General features: G+C 42.4%; 1 protein-coding gene across 3 annotated transcripts in view; it reads left to right on the top strand.

Annotated features, from left to right (window-relative positions):
- The window catches only part of strip1 (striatin interacting protein 1), a 127,145-nt gene extending 107,050 nt beyond the window's left edge, over positions 1-20,095 (top strand). For 2 of the 3 annotated variants that reach the window (XM_041196357.1, XM_041196359.1), the window contains 3 exons: positions 13,726-13,830; positions 14,596-14,800; positions 19,293-20,095. In XM_041196357.1, coding sequence (XP_041052291.1) covers positions 13,726-13,830; positions 14,596-14,800; positions 19,293-19,540 — 558 coding nt within the window. In that variant the 3' untranslated portion in view covers positions 19,541-20,095. The remainder of the gene's footprint in view (positions 1-13,725; positions 13,831-14,595; positions 14,801-19,292) is intronic. The other variant, XM_041196358.1, reaches the window with a different exon arrangement.
- The last annotated feature ends 3,486 nt before the right edge of the window (positions 20,096-23,581 follow it).

Here is a 23,581-nt window from a genome sequence, read left to right as displayed (position 1 = left end):
CAGTGGTTTCTCTCCAGGCATCAGAGTCATGGCAACGCTGGCATCAAAGTCTCCCAGAAGGATAATCTCTCTCGTTGGGATGGCAGTGAGGATTTTATCAAGGTCAGAATAGAACTTTTACTTGACATCTTCGTCGGAGTTGAGGATCGGTGCATAAGCACTGATGATGGTGGCCTATTGGCCAAGGCTGAGCTGTTGGAGAATTGTCATGAGTCTTTAATTTATATAATTGGGGAGTTCAAGACCCAAGATCCTATTCCAGATAGGATGACAAGGATCACCTTGCTGCAAAACCAACTCCGTCGACATGAGGGTCGCTGCCAGCCTTTCCTTTACAATAAAAGGTGTATCCTCCGCTTGTTCCTTCAGCTGCCTCTCCCCGGGAAGGCACGTCTCACTGAGGGCAGCGATGTCAATTTGGAGTCTTGATAGCTCATGTGATACAATTGTAGTTTTTCTTTCTGAACGGTCACTCTTGAGATTATCTATGAGTGCTCGAACATTGTAAGTTGCAAAATTTAATGTTTCTTTCTTTGACCACAAGATGGTGATCTCACAGGTTGTGGTTCACCAGCCAGGAGAAATAGGGGCAGCTTATTTTTAGGGCACCTTTTCCAGCCCCCTCCCAATTGGGGTGAGCAGAGGGTATCCTGAAGAGGACTGCTCAGTCATAAAAACCAAAGACACCTCAGTCCCAGTACAGGTGCCCAATGACTTTCATGTATCTGTAGCCTGTGGTTCTTGACTATGGACTCCCAGGTTCACGGCTCTGGCCTCGTCACCAATTCTCCATCACTACAGGACTTGACAAATAGACCCTGCTAGAAGCCTACACATGACTTTATTTAATATGGGAACCTTGGGACACTGCCATTGTTCACATGATCTTGACGAGTTGGGGATCAGATTTCAGTGACATGTCGAACCAAGATGACAAGGATCAGCTTGCTGCTGCAGCCTTCTGCCTTGCGGCCAGGAGATGCATAGCCTTCCTTCAACTGTTCTGCTGTTGGGGACGTTTTTGGACTGCACTTTGTCTGGCATCTTCCTCCGGCTTTGCTGCCATGAGTCACTATGTCAGGAGCATGGAGCTCCCAACATCAGCGCTCAAAGGGTCATCAGAGTGCACAAGTCTCTCCTCCATGTCAAGGTGTCAAGATACTCCTCAGATACTGACTAAGTCCATGCCCATACACAGCAAGACCTGGACACGTACTAGTTATCAATTCAAGCCTGTGAATAACATCCACACAAGTGCCAGACGGTGACCATCTCTAGCAAGAGAGACCCCAACCATCTCTGCTCGACATTCAATGGCATTACCATCACTGAATCCCTCACCATGAACATTCTGGGGGTTACCATTGACCAGACACTGAATTTGACCAGCCAAACTGTGGCTACAAGACCAGGTCAGAGGCTGGGAATTCTATGGAGTAACACACCCCCTGACCCCTTGCAATACCATCTACTAGACACAAGTCAGGAGCGAGATGGAATATTTTCCACATGCCTAGATGAGTTTAGCTCCAGCAACACTCGAGAAGCTCGATACCATCCAAGACAAAGCAGCTTGCTTGATTGACCATCCTTCAACATACACTCCCCCCACCACTGAAGCCCAAGTGGCAGTGGTATGCACCATCTGCAAGATGCACTGCAGCAACTCACCAAGGCTCATTTAACAGCACCTTCCATACCCATATTCTCTACCATCTAGATTGGATGAGGACAGCAGATGCATGGGAACACCACCACTTGCAAGTTCCCCTCCTAGCCACACACCACCTTGACTTGGAACTATAATGCCATTCCTTCACTGTCGCTGGATCAAATCCTGGAACTCTCTCCCTAATTGCACTGTGGGTGTACCTACATCACATGGACTGCAGCAGTTCAAGAAGGTGACTCACCACCATCTTCTCAAGGACAATTAGGGATGAGCAACAATTCCTAGCCAGAGATTCTTTCATGGGATGTGGGCATTAAAAAAAATGATCCACAGAAGGTATGCACTGCCTGTAAAAAGCCTGGGGGTGGAGGCAGATTCAATAGTAACTTCCAAAAAGGAATTGCGTAAATACTTGAAAAGTCAAAATTTGTATGGCTGTGGTGACCAGCCTCCTGCATTGTATGATTCTAACACTGGATCAGTTGCTATATTGATCCGGGAGCTTGGTGTTTTTACTCATGTACTGTGACACTGAAACAACTTTTATTATCACATTAATAAAATTATTAGAGTGACTGTGAACCTGGGAAAAGCTGCAACGTCAGGGTGTATGATAGCATCGTATGGATGTCCATCGTACTTCCGAGTTATAGTTGCATCAGAAGATTTAGACTTGGGTGCTATAAGGTTAACATGGTGCTGCTGTACCAATATGATGCATAGCAATGCATGGAAACCGGATATGGTTCTGTCAAATGAAGATACCTAGTAACCTCAAGGCCGGACCATGCTCAGGTGAGTAAACTAATTGATGTAGGGATTGATGACCAAATCAAGTGCTTGCCATGATGCATCCTCCATTATAATTGCCTAGTTCTGCCAAGATTGGAGAAAAACAAAGCCGGTAATGGGAAATAGAAAAGTAGTAGATGAAAGTGGAAGGCAGCAGAAACAAATGCCAGCATCAAATAGAGTTTAAAATATGGAATAATGTTAAAAAGGCAGAATCAAAACACTCTATTTGAATGCGTGCAGCATCCGCAACAAAGTAGGTGAATTGAGGCACAAATATAAGTAAATGAGTATGACCTAATTGCCACTTGGGGATGTGGCTGCAGGATGACCAAGGTTGAGAACTAAATATTTAAGGACAGTCGACCTTGAGAAAGGTCAAGGAAAAAGGAAAATGATGTGGGGTAGTTTTGATAATAAAGGATGAGATTAGTACATTTATAGGAAGAGGGTCTTAGATCAGAAGAACAAGATCTAGAATCTGTTTGAGTGCAGCTAAGAAACAGCTAGGGGCAGCAAACAATGGTAGGAGTTGTTTGTCGGCCACCAAACAGTAGTGGTGTTGTAGGGCATGCTATAAGTCAGGAAATTAGAGGTGCATGTAACAAGCGTAGTACAGTAACCTAAGATAAAAGCAAAATAGTGCAGATGCTGGAAATCTGAAACAAAAATAGCTAGAAAAACTCAGCAGGTCTGACAACATCTGCGGAGAGGAACACAGTTAACGTTTCGAGTCCATATGACTCTTCATCAGAACTAAGGAAAAATAGGAATGAGATTAAATATAAGCTAGTTGAGGGGGGTGAGGACAGGTAGAGCTGGATAGAGAGCCAGTGATAGGTGGAGGCAAAGAAGAGATTGCCAAAGATGTCATAGACAAAAGGACAAAGGGGTGTTGACGGTGGTGATATTAGCTATAGAATGTGCTAATGGTGACATTAAGGGTAGAAAGCAGAACGAGCAAGTGATAGACAGCCCTAGTGGGGATGGGATAGGGGAAGGGATCGAAATGGGCTAAAAGGTGGAGGTAAAACAATGACTGGAAATGCATTTAAAAATAATAGAAATAGGTGGGAAAAGAAAATTATATATATATATATAAAAAATTTATATATATATATAAAATATATATATTATTGGAAAAAGGGGGATCAGAAAGTGGGTGGGGATGGAGGAGAGAGTTGAAGTTGTTGAACTCGATGTTAAGTCCAGAAGGCTGCAAACTGCCTAATCGGAAGATGAAGTACTGTTCCTCCAGTTTGCGTTGAGCTTCACTGGAACCTTGCAGTAGGCCAAGGATGGACATTATTACAGTAATCATTGGGTGACTTTACATATAGACGAAAGCTGAGGAGGACAAATTCCTGGAATGTGTACGAGATGGTTTTGTGGAGCAGTATGTTGAGAAACCAACTAGGGAACCGGCTATTTTAGATCTAGTATTATGCAATGAGAAAGGATTAATTAATAATCTTGTTGTAAAAGAACCTTTAGGGAGGAATGACCATAATATGATAGAATTTTCCATTAAGTTTGAAAACGACGTAGTTCAATCCAAAACTAGGGTTTTAAATCTAAACAAAGGAAACTATGAAGGTCTGAAGGGCAATTTGGCTGTGGTGGTTTGGGAAAATACATTAAAACGTATAATGGTAGACAGGCAATGGATAGTGTTTTTTTTTACTCATTCATGGGCAGTAGGCAATGCTGGCTAGGCCAGCATTTATTTCCCATCTCTAATTGCCCTTGAGAAGGTGATGGTGAACTGCTGCCTTGAACCACTGTACACCCACAGCGCGGTTAGGGAATTCCTAGATTTTGACCTGGCGACAGTGAAAGAATAGCGACATATTTCCTAGTCAGGATGACGTGCGGCTTGGAGGGGAACTTGCAGGTAGTGGTGTTCCCAAGTGTCTGCTGCCCTTGTCCTTCTAGATGGTAGCAGTTGTGGATTTGGAAGGTACTGTCAAAGGAGCCTTGGTGATTCCTGCAGTGTATCTTGTAAATAGTACACACTGCTGCTACTGTACTTCGGTGGTGGAGGGAGTGAATGTTTGTGGGTGGATTGCTTTGTCCTGGATGGCGTCAAGCTTCTTCTTGAAGAGTTCTTAATTCTTCTTAAAGAACTAATACATGATTTGCAACAAATATGCATTCCTTTTAAGGTACAAAAACACAACAGGGAAAGTGAGTCAACCATGACTAACAAAGGAAGTTGAATATTGTATTAGTTCAAAAGAAGAGGCTTGTGAAGTTGCCAAAGAAAAGCAGTAATTCTGAAGATTGAGAATATTTTAGAATTTAGCAAATGAGGACCAAGAAACTGATAAAGGGAGAATAGAATATAAATGTAAGCAAGCAGGAAACATAACTGAATGTAAAAGCTTCAATAAGTATGTAAAAAGGAAAAGATTAGCAGACAAGTGTGACAGGCAGAGAGAGGAGAAAAGGGAAATGGCAGAGAAGCTAAATGATTACTTTGTGTCTGAGTTCATAGAGGAAGATACAAAAATCACCAGCAATAATAGAAAACCAAGGGACCAGCAGGATTGAGAAATAGAAAGAAATTATTAGTAAAAAAATAGTATTGGGGAAATTAATGGGACTAAAAGTTAAGTCAAGTCCCCAGGACCCGATGATAGAATCATAGAATCGTTACAGCACTGAAGAAGGCCATTCACCCATCTTATCTGTGCTGGCTCTCCTAAGGAGCAATTTATGCACTGTCATTCCCCTGACCCCTCCCCACAGCCCTGCTGTCAGATTTTGGGTTCAGGAGCCACAGACAGCTAATAGGCAATCGAGTACTCATAAGTAATTTTAAGATAGTTTATTAAGAAATAACAATTTCAATATGATGCATTAACTAAATAGACATATGACCCATGACAGTGGAGAGCATTTTGCTGATGCCAGAGAAGAAATGTACAGTTGTCACAGAATCTGTTGATCTCAATAGCTTATGATAGCAGCACTCTGCTCTGGTGTTAAGGAATTGTTCGCCCGTCTTCCTCCATCTTCCCCGGTCCTTCTTCCATCTGAAGAGTACGTTGAGTAAGAGGATAAGTAAGAAGAAAGTAGGGCCCATTAAAAGACCGAAAAGGTAACCTGTGTGAGGAGGTGGAGGTTGTGGCTGTGGTACTTAATGAAAATTTTGCATCTGTCTTCACATAAGAGGGGTACAACACGGACGTTGTAGTTGAGGAGGAGTGTGAAGTATTGGATGTGATGAATGTATCTCAGGCTGTTAAAAGAAGCCAGGGAGGAAATTGCAGAGGGTCTGACCAGCATTTTCCAATCCTCACCAGATACAGGTGAGGTGCTGGAGGATTGAGGTCCGCTAACATTGTGCTTTTGTTTAAAAAGGAAGCGAGGGATAGACTGAATAATTATAGTCCAATCAATCTAATCCCAGTGGTGGGCAAATTTTGCAATCAATCCTGAGGGACAGGATAAACTGTCACTTAGAAAGGCAAGGAATAATCAAGGATAGTCAGCATGGATTTGTTAAGGGAAAGTCATGTCTGACTAATTTGATTTTTTTGAGGAAGTAACAAGGATTGATTAGGGTAGTGCAATTGACGTGGTCTACATGGATTTTAGCAAGGCTTTTGACAAAGTCCCATAAGGCAGACTGGTTATGAAAATAATAGCCAATGGGATCCAGGAAAATGTAGCAAGCTGGATACAAAGTTGGCTCAGGCAGGAAACAGTGTAATTGTTGATGGGTGTTTGTAATATGGAAGGCTGTTTCCAGTGAGGTTCCGCAAGACTCTACTAAGTCCACTGTTTCTCGTACTATATATTAATGATTTGGATGTAAAAGTGGGAGGAATGATCAAGAAGTTTGCAGATGACACAAAAATTGGCCACGCAGTCGATAGCGAGGAAGAATGCTGTAGACTGCAGGAAGATATCAATGGACTGGTCAGGTGGGTGATAAGGTGGGAAATGGGATGCAACCCATCGAAGCGTGAGGTGACACATTTGGGGATCAAATAAAACCAAGGATTACACAATAAATGGAAGGATGCTGAGAGGTGGAGAGGAATGAGGGACCTTGGAGTGAATGTCCACAGACTGCTGGAGGTAGCAGGACAGGTTGATAAGTTGGTTAAGAAGGCAAATGGAATCCTTTCATTTATTAGTTGAGGCATAGAATGTAAGAGCAGGGAGGGTATGTTGGAACTATATAAAACATTAGTTAGGCCACAACTTGAATACTGTGTGCAGTTCTGGTTGCCTCATTACAGGAATGATGTAATGGCATTAGAGAAGGCACAGAGGAAATTTAAGAGGATGTTGCAAGGATTGGAAAGTTACAGCTAGGAGGAAAGATTGGATAGGCTGGAGTTGGCCTCCATGGAACAGAGGAGGCTGAGTGGAGATTTGATTGTGATGTACAAAGTTGTGATGGGCCTGGATTGAGTGGATGAGAAGGGCTTCTTTACTTTAGCAGAGAGGTTAGTGACAAGGGGGCATAGATTAAAAGTGAATAGTAGAAAGATTAGAGGGGATATGATTATTTTTTCCCCGGAGGTTTATGCTGTTATTGAACTCTCTGAAAGGGTAGTAGAGGCAGAAATTCTCAACTCAATTGAAAGGTGTCAGGATGTGCACCTCAAGTGCCATAATCTTCAGGCCAAATGCTGGAAAGTGACACAGACATGATGGGCCGAGTGACCTCTTTCTGTGCCTATCACTTTTTGATTCTATGAAGATGGCGGCAGCATGATGAGACCACCACCTGTCTCTAAGAATTTGTTAATATGCTTTATTTCTAGCAGTGTTTACCCAATATCAATCTCTTGTGTCATGATCAGAAGACAAGAAGCAAAATCTATATTAAACTTATTACTTTTTTAAAAATGGACCAATGGCCGGACTGATAAGATGGCTGCAACTGACCACATGATGGTAGTTCTGGAAGATGTTCCAGTGGACAAAGTCTATCTCATCATCCTCCTGGAATGTGACTTGTATAAACATTCCTGCCAAGCCAAGACAGAATTGTTAGTGTAGAAGGAGGCCATTACAGCCAATCGTGTCTGCACCGGCTCTCACCACAGTGTCAACTTAGTGCCAATCGCATGCCTTTTCCCTGTAACCCTGCATGTTATTTCTATTTAAATAATCACCCAATGCCCTCTTGAATGCTTCAACTGAACCTGCCTGCACCACACTTCCAAGGCAGTGCATTCCAAACCCTAGTTACTAAATAAGGCATTGCTCATTTAAGGCAGAGATTAGAAACTTTTTCTTTCAGAGGGCTGTGTGTCTTTGGAACACTTTCCTCAAAAGGAGGTGGAAGTAGAGATTTGAATATTCTAAGGCAGAGCTAGGTAGATTCTTGATTAGGTTATCAGGGCCCGGCAGGAATGTGGGGTTGAGGTTACATTCAGATCAGCTATGTACCGTCCTGCTATGTCATTGGTTCCCATGTGCACCTCGACAACCGGATTCTCCCTCTCTCACTCCCAAGTTTCTCTCCAGCCTTGAGGAGATATCCTTAGTTCTGGCACTGGGCAAGCAGCACAATTTTAGAACTCCCTCTCACGGCAGCAAAGAACAGTATCTATCCCCCTGGCAATATGTCTCCTATAACCACCACATTCCTCTTTGCTCCCCCCACTTGAATGGCATCCTTCACCATCGAGCCAGACCACTCATCTACCTTGCAAGCCTTCTCCTTATCTGCACAGGTAACAAGCACCTCGTGTCTGTTGGACAAAGGTGTTGGCTGAGGCTCCTCCATCACTATATGCTGGTTTCCCCGTGTAAAATTCCGACGGGACTGGACAGACTGGATGCAGGGATGATGTTTCCTCTGGCTGGGGGGTCTAAAACGAGGGGTCACAGGATATGGGATAGGCCATTTAGGACTGAGATGAGAAGAAACTTCTTCATTCAGAGGGTGGTGAACCTATAGAATTCTCTGCCACAGAGGGCTTTGGAGGCCAAGTCACTGAATATATTTAAGAAGGAAATAGATTTCTGGACTCCAAAGGCATCAAGGTGTATGAGGAGAAAGCGGGAGTATGGCGTTGAGATAGGGGATCAGCCACGATCATACTGAATGGCGGAGCAGGCTCAAAGGGCCGAATCACCTACTCCTATTTTTCTATGTTTCTATACCTGCCTGACTTGCAGTTACACCTTCCTGTCCATGACCATTGACCAACTCTAAGGTTCTACCTAACCTAAGGAGTAGCCTCCTGTAACATAGTGTCCAGGTAACTCTTCCCCCTCCCTGATGCCCCACAATTTTCAAACTCAGACCCTAGCTCAGAAACTCTGAGCTAAAATTGCCTAGACTGAAGACACTTACTGCAGATATGGTTGTTCGAGATTGCACTGCACTCCACAGATTCTCATCTGCTGTAGTCACGGCACACCACCAGCCGTGTCATTTCTGTCCAAGCTTATTTATTTAATCAGTCAATTTAGTTAATTTACATAATTAAAGTAATAGAAAGCTGCACTCGCCTCGCTTGGAGACAAGGAAGAAAAACTCAGCAACTACTGGAGGCTGAAAAAAAAATTTAAAAAGGAGCATCTCTTTGCCCCTCTGCACTGAATTTCCACCTGAACCAAATTCCCAACTACAGGTTGTCTACAACTCACTCTGGCATAGTCTGCTTTCTGTGTGTCTTGTACTTCATGTGGTTTGATAAAACCTGTCTGCTTATATCGAGCTACTGATGAGTTACCAATTAGTGAGCTCCCTGCTACAATAATTAACCAACCAATTTCAGCTGATCGACAGATAACTGTTACTGCCAGGCAGCTCCCTGTTTAACAAAGCTATTTACTTGAATGTTGAAAGTTCTATGCCAGAGTCTGACCCTTAATCTAAATTTAAATTTGAGAAAAAGACTGGCCAAAAATTCCCACCTACGTATTCTGTCTTCGTCTCACTCTGGCGTAGGCTCTTTTCTGTGCTGAGGGTAAAACACAAGCCATAGTTAAACTAGTCAAAGCTGAATTTAGAATGATGACTTCTCTGTGGAAGAGAATGACAACACATGAAATGGAATTCCAGATCAGATGGTGAAATTGAAAAAAAACTATTAGAATCTGCATTTAGAGAATTTTAAAAGCACTTCTGGGCAGATAAGCAAAGACATAAAAGCTTCCTCGACCTCACCCCATGCTATTGATTTGATGCTTTGATTAGGAATGATAAGCTAGATAAGCGGTAAGACCTTCCTCATCTCAACATAATTTTAGTAATTGTGAAGGTAGCTGCAGCAGTTGTTCACTGGGAGATGACGGCAGAGTGGTATTGTCGCTGGCGTAGTGGTATTGTCGCTGGACTAGTAATCCAGAGACCCACGGTAATCCTCTGGGGACCCAGGTTCGAATCCTGCCTTGGCAGATGGTGGAATTTCAATTCAATAAAAATCTGGAATTAAAAGCCTAAAGATGACCATTGTCGATTGTTGTAAAAACCCATCTGATTCACTAATGCCCTTTAGGGAAGGAAATCTGTCATCCTTTCCTCGTCTGGCCGACACATGACTCCAGACACAGAGCAATGTGGTTGACTCTTACATGCCCTCTGCCACTCAGTTGTAAAAAACTGCAAAGTCACAAAAAAAAGGAATGAAACCGGACGGACCACCTGGCATCAACCTAGGCACCAGAAACTCAATCTCAGCCCTGTCGACCCTGAAAAGTCCTCCTGGCAGCTCATGTCTCACAGACTAATCAAGCAACAGCCTAATATAGTCACCCTCACGGATTCATACCTTACAAATAATGTCCCAGACACTACCATCACCATCTCTGGTGGCGGCACAGTGGTATACAATCAAGAGGGAGTTGCCCTCGGAGTCCTCAACATTGACTCTGGGCCCCATGAAGTCTCATGGCATCAGGTCAAACACCGGCAAGGTACCCTCCTGCTTATTACCACGTACCGCCCTCCCTCAGCTGATAAATCAGTTCTCCTCCATGTTGAACAACACTTGCTGGAAGCACTGAGGGTGGCAAGGGCACAGAATGTACTGTGGGTGGGGGACTTCAATGCCCATCACCGAGGGTGGCTCGGTATCACCACTAACTGAGCTGTTGAATCCTAAATCACATAGCTGCTAGACTGAGAGTGGGTGGTGAGGGAACCAACAAGAGGGAAAAACATACTTGACCTCATCCTCACCAACCTGCCTGCCGCAGATGCATCTGTCCATGACATTATCGGAAGGAGTCACCACCTCACAGTCATTGTGGAGACAAGTTCCGCCATCACATTGAGGATATCCTCCATTGTGTTGTGTGGCACTACCACCATGCTAAATGGGATAGATTTCGAACAGACTTAGCAACTGAAGTCTGGGCATCCATGAGGCGTTATGGACCATCAGCAGCAGCAGAATTGTGCTCGAACACAATCTGTAAGCTCATGGCCCGGCATATCCCCCACTCTACCATTACCACCAAACCAGGGGAGCGACGCTGGTTAAATGAAGAGTGCAAGAGGGCTTGCCAGGAGCAGCACCAGGCACACTTAAAAATGAAGTCTCAACCTGGTGAAGCTATAACACACGACTACTTGCCTTCCAAACAGTATAAGCAGCAAGTGATAGACACGGCTAAGCGATCCCACAACCAGTGGATCAGATCTAAGCTCTTTAGTCCTGCATCCAGTCGTGAATGGTGGTGGGCAATTAAACAACTCACAGGAGGAGGTCCACAAATATCCCCATCCTCAATGATGGAGGAGCCCAGCACATCAGCAAAAAATAAGGCTGAAGAATTGCTACAATCTTGAGCCAGAAGTGCTGAGCGGATGATCCATCTCAGTCTCTTCCGGAGGTCCCCAGCATCACAGATGCCAGTCTTCAGCCAATTCGATTCACTCCACGTGGTATCAAGAAACGGTTGAAGACACTGGATACTGCAAAGGCTATGGGCCCTGACAATATTCCGGTAATAGTACTGAAGACTTGTACTCCAGAACTTGCAGCGCCCCTAGCCAAGGTGTTCCAGTGCAGCTACAACACTGGCATCAACTGGCTATGTGGGAAATTGCTCAGGTATGTCCTGTGCAGAAAAAGCAGGACAAATCCAACCCAGCCAATTACTGCCCCATCAGTCTACTCTCCATCATCAGAAGGGATCATCAACAATGCTATCAAGCGGCACTTGCTTAGCAATAGTCTGCTCACTGGCACCCAGTTTGGGTTCTGCCAGGGCTACTCAGCTCCTGACCACATTACAGCCTTGGTTCAACCATGGACAAAAGAGCTGAACTCCCGAGGTGAGATGAGAGTGACTGCCCTTGACATCAAGGCTGCTTTTGACAGAGTGTGGCATCAAGGAGCCCGAGCAAAACTGGAGTTAGTAGGAATCAGGGGGAAAACTTTCTGCTGGTTGGAGCCATGCCGAGCACAAAGGAAGATGGTTGTGGTTGTTGGAGGTCAGTCATCCAGGACATCACAGCAGGAGTTCCTCAGGGTAGTGTCCTCAGCCCAACCATCTTCAGCTGCTTCATCAATGACCTACCTTCTGTCATAAGGTTCAGAAATAGAGATGTCCGCTGATGATTGCACGATGTTCAACACCATTCACGACAATTCAGATGCTGAAGCAGTCCATGTCCAAATGCAGTTGACCTGGACAATATCCAGGCTTGGGCTGACAAGTAGCAAGTAACATTCTGACCACGCACGTGTCAGGCAACAACCATGTCCAACAAGAGAGAATCCAACCATCGCTCCTTAATGTCCAGTGGCATTACCATCATTGAATCCCCCATTATCAACATCCTGGGGGGTTACCATTGACCAGAAACTGAAGTGGATTAGCCATATAAATACTATGGCTGCAAGAGCAGGCCAGAGGCTAGATGAGTAACCCACCTCTTGACTCCCCAAAGCCTGTCCACCATCTACAAGGCACAAGTCGAGAGTGCGATGGAATACTTCCCACTTGCCTGGATGAGTGCAGCTCCCACAGCATTCAAGAAGCTTGACACCGTCCAGGACAAGGCAGCCTGCTTGATTGGCACCGCATCCACAAGCATTCACTCCCTCCACCACCGACGCACAGTAGCAGTAGTGTGTACCATCTACAAGATGCACTGCAAGAATTCACCAAGGCTCCTTTGACAGCACCTCCCAAACCCACAACCACTAGCATCTAGAAGGACAAGGACAGCAGGTAGATGAGAACACCACCACCTGGAAGTTCCCGTCCAAGTCACTCACCATCCTGATGTGGAAATATATCACCGTTCTTTCACTGTCACTGAATCAAAATCCTGGAACTCACTCCCTAACAGCACTGTGGGCGTACCTACACCACATGGACTGCTGCAGTTCAAGAAGGCAGCGCACCACCACCTTCTCAAGGGTAATTAGGGATGGGCAATAAATGCTGGCCCAGCCAGTGAAGCCCACATCCCTTGAATGAGTAAAAAAAAAAAATTGTGGGTTTGGAAGCCATGTGGAAGATAGACTTTTAGGTTGCTCTATTATGGAATTATACACAATGCACATTTAAATTGAATCCATAGTACAGTAGAATCCATTATAGCGATCACTTGCAAGCTGCACATTTCCACTGAAATTATTGGCCACAATAATTAGTTAGGGCAAAATTATTATTTGAGTGTTAGGTTGGTTCAGTGATGAAATTTATATATCTTAAAAATTGTAATGAGAATGTTGTAACCCATTCAAATCTGAGAAAATGCAATTTTGGGATTTGGAATAATTTTGGTAAAATTGAAACTAGTCCAGTGATAACTTAAAAATTGGTGACTCCTTGAGGTACTTATAGCAGTGTTTTGTATAGGGTTGCCACACTTAAACCAATTCATCAAGATTTGGTCAAAAAACCTCCTGTAAGACTCAAATTTATTTCTCCCAATTGTTGCTGTTGCTAACCGTCTCACCACTAGTGACATTACTGTAATCATCAGCCCTCCAACCAGTTTTGCACAGCTCAGAAGCGCTCTTTGCAGACCCAACCATTTTGAAGGATGCAGTCTTTATTGTTAATTGTTTTTCCACACTTCAAGTAGATGCAGCAACATCTATTATCATTTTCAGAAATTATTATTACTGTTATCAGGTAAATTTTATAGTGAGGCACTGGTATATTTGTATAAGTACAAAGTCTGCCTTGGTAAACATATATTATAGAACCAAAGTCATTACAAATATTTCTCTCTGTAACTTGTTGGCTATTTGACATATTTTGATTTCTTAGGCTGAGTGATCTTAATATTAATTCAATTCTTTTGTCCCGTCTAGGAAGCTGGTGATAACAACCAGTTCTGCTGGAGGAATCTCTTTTCGTGTATAAACCTCCTTCGAATTCTCAATAAACTCACCAAATGGAAACATTCAAGGACAATGGTGCGTCTGTGGATATCAGTTGTACGCTTAAATACATCATAATTATTTCAGATTGACAAAGAATTGGCCTCCTTTTTATATTAAAAAAGGAAAATTCAATAACTGTAGTGATGAAAAGAACATTTTTCTTTTCAAAAGTTTGAAATACAATTCTGATATGGTTCACTTAAAGTACAGTTGCTGATGTGCTTGCTGCATAAGCTGATGCTGATTCTTCCATATTCCCATTGTTGTGAGATTTTTATGGCTCCATTTCTGTGTCTAAGTGAAAGCTGAAACCCTAAAAAGAAAAGGAAAATGACTGTCCTGGGAGCCTGAAATTCTTTTTGCCTGCTTGCAGTCCATTTGATAAAAAGTTCTCTTATGGAACTCCTGTATTCTACAATGCTACATTAAGCATTTTAAATAACAAGAAGACTGCTTTCAATTTTTATCATGAAGATTGACAAGAACAGAGGATACTTGAATGTTTGTCAGGAAATCATGACAGTGGCTTTTCAACAGTTTCTGAATATGAGGACTCAACATGGCCTACAATATTTATCACAATGCTAACTGATAGCTATAAACCCCTAAACTGTAAAATCATTTTAGAAATTGATGGTACCTGCACATTTGGGAATTTTAAGTGCTTACCAAATAGTGGTTTGAGAAATTGGTTAATATTATTTCAAAGTACTAATTTGTAAGGAGGAGCATTTAAAAAGCGGACAGAGTGCCATTCATTACCTTCAGTGAGTTTCAGTTCATGTCTTCATTATATAGATGCTGGTAGTGTTTAAGTCGGCTCCAATCCTGAAACGAGCATTGAAGGTGAAACAAGCCATGATGCAATTGTATGTTCTGAAGTTGCTGAAGGTGCAGACCAAATATCTGGGTCGCCAGTGGCGGAAGAGCAACATGAAGACAATGTCTGCAATCTACCAAAAGGTGCGCCATCGACTGAATGACGACTGGGCTTATGGGAATGGTATGTGCCTAACAATTGTATTAAAGAATTAGAAATATCAACATTGTTCTTTTTAAGTTTTTCTTCACAGAAGTCAAGGCTGATGCTGTGGTTAATTTTTATCTTGTCAGTTCAAGTTTGCTCTATAAATCACCTCCTTCCTAGAAAGGCTATCTTAAATTGTTCGGATAGTTTTAAAATAAATGGATTCTTTAAAGTGATCAAAAGGAAAGAAACTTAAGATTGCATGTTGCCTTGTCACACCTTTGAAAGTGCTTCACATGCAGTGAATTGCTTTGAAGTGCAGTCACTTGTTATGCAAGTTAATGCAGTAGCCAATTTATACACGCCGAGATCTCGCAATTAGCAGTTGGATCTGTTTTGGGGATATTAGTTAAGTGATCAATGTTGGCCAGGACATTAAGACTTGTCTGTGCTTGAAAAAATGCCATGAAATCCTTAAAATGCACCTGAACTGCAGAACACAGCTGAGTTTTGCTCAACACCATATCTAAAAATGACTCTTCTGCAGTGAAGTACTTCAACAGTACCACCCACCATGATTACCTGTTGTACCCTTAATTTATATATTTCCTTCAATTATTCATGCTGGGCAAAACGAGCACCAGTGACAAAGCCGACATTTATTGCCCCGTTTCCTTCTTGAGAAGATGATGATCTTGAACAGCTGCAGCCCATTTGATGCTCCTGTAGTGCACTTTCACATGGATTATAGTGAAGGTACACTGTGAGAGGGATAGAATCAGAAGATGAACTGGAATGTAGGACTTGCCTGGGCTTCCAGTCCAAGCATGCTTAAATGTGTAATCTAGGCTGACCTTACAGTGAAATATGAAGGTAGTGCAGCTTTGTCGGTGTTGCATTCTTTAAGATGGAACTTTAAATTTAGATACATGTTCAAGTGGAATTTGCTTTTAGATCTGTAAGGTTAATGGGAAATTATTGGTGTTCATATTCTGGAATGTTAGTCAAAGAACTGCTATCATATGAAACTGCATAATGAAGACCTCTCCTATCAAAAGCTAAATCATTGATAAAGCAGGAAACTTTACCTTCTGAAGCCTTGTGTAAGCAATAGTTTCAAATTTGTCTTGTCTGTCTTATCTTTCATCCATCCTCGTTCTGAGGGCCGGCCACACTGTGGATGATTTTTCTCCACTGATATCTGTTCTCTGCTGCCCTCATAGCCTGTCCCATAGAGAAGCCAATCCATGTTCTGATATTATCCATCCATGCCATCTTGAGTCTTTATGCACATTTTTAGGTGCTTTGCCTCGCATTAACTCTTTGACCAAACATTCCCCTCATATTTGCATCACATGTCCAAGATATATGAGCTTCCTTGATCTGGGCTGGAGAGGAACTTGGAGTGGGAAGGGAAGGATCCAGTTGTCGTGGTCCACGTAGGTACCAACAACATAGGTAGGGCAAGGAAAGAGGTTCTGCTGAGGGACTACAGGCAGCTTGGGGCTAATTTAAAAAGCAGAACCACAAAGGTAATAATCTCTGGATTACTACCTGAGCCACATGCAAATTGATAAGATTAGAGAGCTAAATGTGTGGCTCAAAGATTGGTGTGGGAGAAATGGGTTCTGATTCATGGGGCACTGGCACCAGTACTGGGGAAGGAGGGAGCTGTTCCATTGGGACGGACTTCATTTGAACAATGCTGGGACCAGTGTCCTAGTGAATCGTATAACTAGGGTTGTAGACAGGGCTTTAAACTAATTAGTGGCGGGGAGGGTTCAATTGAAGGGAAGTTTGGACAATCAAAAATAATCCCGAGAGCAGAAGTGCAAGGTAGTAAAGAGGCAAATGATAATCAAAGTGTGACAGGAAGGGGCAGAAAATATAAGCAGAAGCGTGCAACAGAAATTAGAATTAGAAAGATGGTAAAAAATCAAAGCTTATGGCTCTTTAACTGAATGCACGCAGCATTTGTAACAAGATAGATGAATTGACAGCACAAATAGAAATAAATGGATATGACTTGATAGCTTTTATATGGACATGGTTGCAGGGTGACCAAGATTGCGATAATATTCAAGGATATTCGACATTCCAGAAAAATAGACAAAAGGAAAAGGAGGTGGGGTAGCTTTGTTAATAAAGGATGGTATAAGTGCGGTGGTGAGCAGTGATATAGGTGCAATAGATCATGATGTGGAATCAGTTTGGGTGGAAATAAGGAATAGCAAGGGGGAGAAGTTACGGGTGAGAATCATCTATAAGCCCCCGAAGAGTTGCCTCACTGTAGGACAAAGTATAAATCAGGAAATAATGGAGGCATGTAAGAAGGACGCTACAATTGTCATGGGTGATTTTAATTTGCATGTTGAATGGACAAATCAGATTGGCAGGGGTAACATGAAAGACGAATTTGTAGAGTGCATCAGGGATTGTTTCTTATAGCAATACATTCCAGAACCTACAAGGCAACAGGCTATTTTGGATCTAGTAATGTGTAATGAGCTAGGACTAATAACAGACCTTGTAGTTAAGGATCTTCTAGGGGATAGCGATCACAACATGGTAGAATTTCAAATTCAGTTTGAGGGTGAGCAACTTGGATTTCAAACCAGTGTCCTCAATTTAAATAAGGGCAATTACAGAGGTATGAAGAAAGAGTTGTCTAAAGTGGCTGGGAAAATAGACCAAGGGGAAGTCAATGGATGAGCAGTGGCAGACATTTAAGTAGATATTTCATAATGCTCAGCAAAAATTTATCCCGGTCAAAAAGAAGGACTCGATGAGAAGGATAACCCGTGGTTAACAAAGGTGGTCAAGGACAGTATCCAATCAAAAACTAAGGCATAGAAAGCGGCGAAAACTAGTGGTAGGCCAGAGGATTGGGAATTTTTTAGGAACCAGCAGTGGATGACTAAAAAGCTAATAAAGAGGGAGAAAATTGATTATGAAAGTAAATTGGCTAGAAATATAAAAACAAACAGCAAGAGCCTCGACGGGTATATAAAAAGAGAGTAGCTAAAGTGAGCGTGGGACTCTTGGAGGATACAACTGGAAAATTGATAATGGGGAACAGAGGAATGGCAGATAATTTAAATCAATATTTTGTATCGGTCTTCACAGTGGAAGACAGTATAACATTCCAAAGATATCAGATAAGCAAAGAGCTAATGGGAGGAAAGATCTTGTAACAGTCTCTATCATGAGGGACAAAGCATTTGAGAAACTAATAGGACTAAAGATTCTGAGGGGGCTTGACAGGGTAGATGTTGAGATGATGTTTCCACTAATGGGAGAAGCTCAAGCTAGGGGACATAATTACAGAATAAGGGGACACTCATTTAAAACTGAGATGCGAAGTAACTTCTGTCAGAGGGTAGTGAATATGGAGGCTAGATCACTGAAAGTATTTAAAGAGGAGGTAGGTAGATTTTTGAAATATCGGGGAATTGAGGGCTATCAGGAGCTGACACCGAAAGAGGAGTTGAGGCCCTGTGCAGATCAGCCATGATCTTATTGAATGGCGGGGCAGGCTAGAGGGGGCTGAATGGCCTACTGCTCCTATCTCTTATGATCTTATGTTATCACTGCCTTAAACAAGTTCCCCTTCATGCCAACTTTCTCGAACAACCACTCATTTATCCGCTTGGCCTTCTATGACACACATAATATCCATCTGAGCTCTTTCGTTTCAAATACTCTTTTTGAGCCTTGTCACTCTTCTTGCTGATCCAGCTTTCACAGCCTTACATTGTGACTGGCCACACAAGGGTTTTCAGAAGATGAACTTTCATTGTAATCGAGATGCTGTGGCTACTCCATACTTTTTTAGGTGAGTTCACAGCCCCATGATCCTTGTTAAGTCTAGCCCAAATTTCTTTGGTAGACTGCATCTTGCATGATGAGTGACCCAAGATAGCAGAAGGTATCAACCTGTTGAAGCTGAACTCTTTTAATCAGAATCTTGTAGGTCTTTCCATTCTACCTTTATCTTGTCAACATTGATGAGGAGACTGTATTTCTGGTTAACTTGATCGAGATGATCCACCAACTCAACTCCTCCACTGAGTTAATGTGCAGAATCATGTCATCAGCATTTTGAAGATTTGAAACTTGCTGCCTGCCAATCAGTTTCCCACCTTCGTATCCATCAAGTGTCCCTCTCAAAACCATTGCTGGTGAGAGGACACACCCTTGTTCAAGAAGGCAGCTCACCACCACCTTCTCAAGGGCAACTAGGGATGGGCAATAAATGCTGGCAAAGCCAGTGAAGCTCACATCCCATGAATGAATAAAAAAAAACTCCCTTTTTAATTCTGAGCTATTCTGAGAGGGTACTGGCAACTCTGACCCAAGCTAGTTGTTTACGATAAAGCTTGGCTAGCAAGTCGATTGTGGTGGGTATCCTATGTCTAGCATTGTCAACCAGAATTTCTCATGTGAGACCAAATTGAATGCCTTCTCAAAATTAACGAAGCACATCTTTCAAATTTAGTTTTCTAATTTTCAAAAATGTTATTTCTAGATCTTGACGCCCGCCCATGGGATTTTCAGGCCGAGGAATGTGCATTGAGAGCCAACATTGAAAGGTTTAATAGTCGCAGATATGACAAAAATCCAAGCAATCCCGATTTTGCTCCAGTGGATAACTGTTTGCAGAGCGTCCTGGGACAGCAGTTGGTGCTGCCAGAGGAATTCCAAATGAACTATGACCTTTGGCTTGAGAGGGAAGTGTTCTCGAAGCCAATCAGCTGGGAGGAGCTTCTTCAGTAATTTCCAACTCCATTCTGTATCATAGTCAATTGTTTTGTAACTGTGTAATAAATTAATCATTGCCTTCATGAACTTAGTTAGGTTTTGTAGGCCGAGAGATCTTATTGTTTAATTTATCACGTTATCGATGATGAGAATCTTTCCATCCACTATGTGTGGTGCTGCAACCGAATGCCAAGTCTCTAGCATCTGCTGGAAAGTGCCTCTGTGGACACCGGGTGAGATATCGTTGGGTTTGTCATGGCTCCTATGGTTAAATAACTTGCTTAGCTACACATGGCGAAGTACTTGATTGAAGTACCAGAGGACAGCCATAACTCCAAGAATTGAGGCCTTCAGGAGAGGTGAAAAGGTTGAAAGGGGAAGAAATTGAGAAAAGTTTCAAGCCACTGGGAATTAAATGACTGCTCATTAACTAGTGAAAAAGTAGTTCTGGCAAAAAGCAGCAAAATGCTTCTTGTATTTGTACACTTGTTGCTAAAATTACCACGAATCTCATCCTCTAGGTGGAAATAAAGAGAAAATTAGTAGTTGAGCTTCAGGTCAGATGAAAGAGCTGGTTCTTGGATAAATCATTTACTGTTTCATGTTCTGTGTTTCTTGATGGTCTGCAATAAGCTTTTTCTTTTTTAACTGTTGGCAATGAATGAAAGTGTAAGCTATTTGAGATAACTGCCTTTTTTTTAATGTTGCTGATCATGTCTGACAGTTTGGATAATCATAACATCATCTAGCTCTTAGTTTTTTCCGGGATCTTAAAGATGTGAAATTCCTCAGTTTTCCTAAGTTTCCTCCTATAATCTATGAAACTTCAAGAAAACCACTTCTTGATTTACATTATCTCCTTTTATACCTGTTTTGGCTTCAGATGTGCTATGGGCTGTAATCCTTCACCTTGGCGGCTTAAACATAGGCAAGAATTTTCCCACCGGCAAGTGGAGGTGGGGCCCACTCGCCGATGTGTAAAATGACTATTGAGGCCATTCAAAAATAAATTAAAGCAATTAGCGGACCTGCCCGTCCAACCTTAAGGTTGGCAGGCAGGTCGGGAGTGCTGGCGGCCACCTGAAAAAACACGAGACCTCATCCACGGGCAGGATGAGGTTTCATGACTGAATTAAAAAATTAAGATTCACTTTTACTTAGAGTTACGTTCATGTCCCAACTCATGTGACATTGTCACATGAGGGGACATGGATGGTAAATTAAATTTTCGAAAGAATAAATTTTTCACTTTGGGAACCGATCTCCTTGAGGCAACACTTAGTCTCAGAGAGATCGGAGCGCTCCTGTACGAGCATGCGCGAAGGGGCACACTTCCGCATTTGCTATTCTCCCACCCCCCCGCCCCCCCCCCCCCCCCCCACCCACACAGGGAGTGCACAGCACTTCCGTGCGGACGTCACGCTGGGTGAGCATTAATTGGCCCACCCACGAAAAATGGTGGCACACCAGGCCACCTGCCTGCCCCCGATGGGCGAAAAATGAGTTATTTCATGGGACATAAGTAACTGAGGCTCTGATAGAATTCTGGTTTTGGTGTGTATTTTGCATTGTTCCTACTTAATGGTTAAGTATGCAATAGAAGGTTTTCTGTCCTGAGTACAAATCTCTTGGACATTGTGAACTGAATCTTGCTTGTGTGGCTTAACCATTGTATTTCTGCCATGTTCAGACAGTCATGACTAAAGAGCAAAATTCCAAGGGATCCCTTCATTCTCACTATATAGAATTCCTGTAGCTCAGACCTTTGTTAATTTAATTAATGGATTCCAGGAGAAATTGTGGAGACTGCAGTGTGTAGAATTTTGATTATTCAACCCTTCTCACATTCGTTCCAATTGTATAGAATCCTAATGGACTAGAGGCCTACCCAGCCACTCTGCTGGCATGCAATTCCTGATCTAAATACAAAAGGATTCTGTATATTTCATTATCTGTACGCCAATAGTAATTGCCCTTGGTATTTTTCCAATGTCAAATGCGGAAAGCCATCACTCTACTGCTATTTGACAGACCTTCTAAAAGATTAATCACTGTTTAAAAATTATATTTCAGTTTACATTTTGTTCAATCAACTAGCTAATTAATTTAAATATGTGTGATATTAAGAATTGCTTATTTCTTTCTCAGCAAACTAGTTATGGACTTGTCAGGAGTTGATCCCATTCTTGTACCTCAATGGAGTAGAATCAAGTAACTTAAATGGCTATTATGATGAAAAATATTGAAAGGGAAATGAGCAGTTGTAATGCTTTGAATCTGAGAGGATTTCTCAATCACAAGGTTAAGATATTGCAGCCAGAAATCAAAGTAGAAAAGAGAATTGCCTTCATTATTGGAGATTATAACCTGAACCAACATAAGACTTTTCAAGATTAATTTATTTGCAATGGGAACAGGGTGGGGAATTAAGCAAAATGTTCATAGAGTAGTTGCAGCACAGGAGGAGTTTGTTCGGTCAGTCTTATCCTGTTAGCTTTCTGCAAGAGCAACTTGGCTAGTTCCACTCACCCACCTTTTCCCATAGCTTTGCAATTTTCCTTCCCTTCAGATAATTATCCAGTTTTCTTTTGAAGGCTATGATTGTATCTGCCTCCATCACACTCTCGGGCAGTGCATTCCGGATCATAACCAGTCACTGCTATTATATCAACCAAGCTATCTGTTGATATTGTTACGGAACAGAACCCAACACGGTACATATGTATTTTTAAACTTTATCGCTCTTTATCTTTAAACTGGGCTTTTCTGCTGAATGAAGACAATTAAGATGGCTGACCCGCTGTCTGTGAGCCACCAGAACAAAAGAATTCATCAGTTTCAGAAATGTTACACCTTTTTATGTCTGAGGAGCTTCTAACAGATCACCTGAACTGCACAGACCAACTTCAAAGAGAGCTACACGAAGGCCACTTGCATTTGATAAGCGAAGCTTGTTAGCGGAGTCAGTGAGTCTGCGGAGACAATGACTTCCCAAACACCAGACCCTCATCCAGCAACACCCCTTTTCAGTCCATAATGGCTGAGACATTATCAGTCCTGGACACACAGCCAAATTCCAGGTGTCTGATAAATATCCTTTGTTGAAGCCATTGTGGAGAAGTAAGGTCACATGATGTAACACCCTGGCTTACTGAACAAGTTACTATTACTCTGAGCATACCCCAGTCTTCTATTTAACATCCGATTAGCAGGCTACACAGAAGCAAGCTCTGTTCAGGTTGAATAACTGGCCCACATCTAACCTGACTGCTGGGATGATTTTGTACCACTTCCTACAGAACTGATTCAATCTCTGCGTGCCTACTTTGTCTTGTGAAATCAGCATCACCGGAAAAGTGAATCTTGCAACACACCTTCAGTCAGCCGACCTCTGTGAAAGAATTCGTCATTGGACTTGATCCTGGACTCTGGAAATTATGTGAACCAATACTCATTTTCTCTGTGATCCCTGTGCTATATAACTTCCTTTTCTCTATCCCTCCCTTTACTACATGATTGCGGATTGGGAAGTTGTAGACACACCTTTTCACTTTTTTTTTGAATGTGTGCAATAAACAATCTGAGTTAATCCTAACTCAAGTTTGCTGTGGGGTTACTAGTAGAGGGGTTGGGAGAAACGCCACCACTTATTCCAAAAAAATATAATTCAAAATGCCTTTGGTTTACGGACAGGTGGTAAGAATATAAAAGTCAGTGCTGTTTGAACAGAACCCTTTCTGGCTGTAACAATATGTAGGTAACAAAATGGGGATTTTGAGGCACTCAACTGAGAATGATTTATCAGCATCACAGGCCTGAAGTGGATTCCTTTTTGCTCTTGGTTTAATCAGAACATCATAGTTCTGCAAAAGCAAAATATTTTGGATGCTGGAAATCTGAAATAAAAACAAAAAAGGCTGGAAATACTGAGGTCAGGCAGCATCTATGGAGGGGACCTCAACCTGAAGCAGTAACATTTTCTCTCCACAGATGCAGCTAGAACCAAGTGTTTTCAGTATGTTTTGTTTTTTTTTTATCTCAGTTTTGCAGGTCAGT

This window comes from Carcharodon carcharias, chromosome 9 (genome assembly GCF_017639515.1).
Source record: "Carcharodon carcharias isolate sCarCar2 chromosome 9, sCarCar2.pri, whole genome shotgun sequence".
Lineage (NCBI taxonomy): Eukaryota > Metazoa > Chordata > Chondrichthyes > Lamniformes > Lamnidae > Carcharodon > Carcharodon carcharias.
This window is presented reverse-complemented; position numbering and strand designations above follow the sequence as displayed.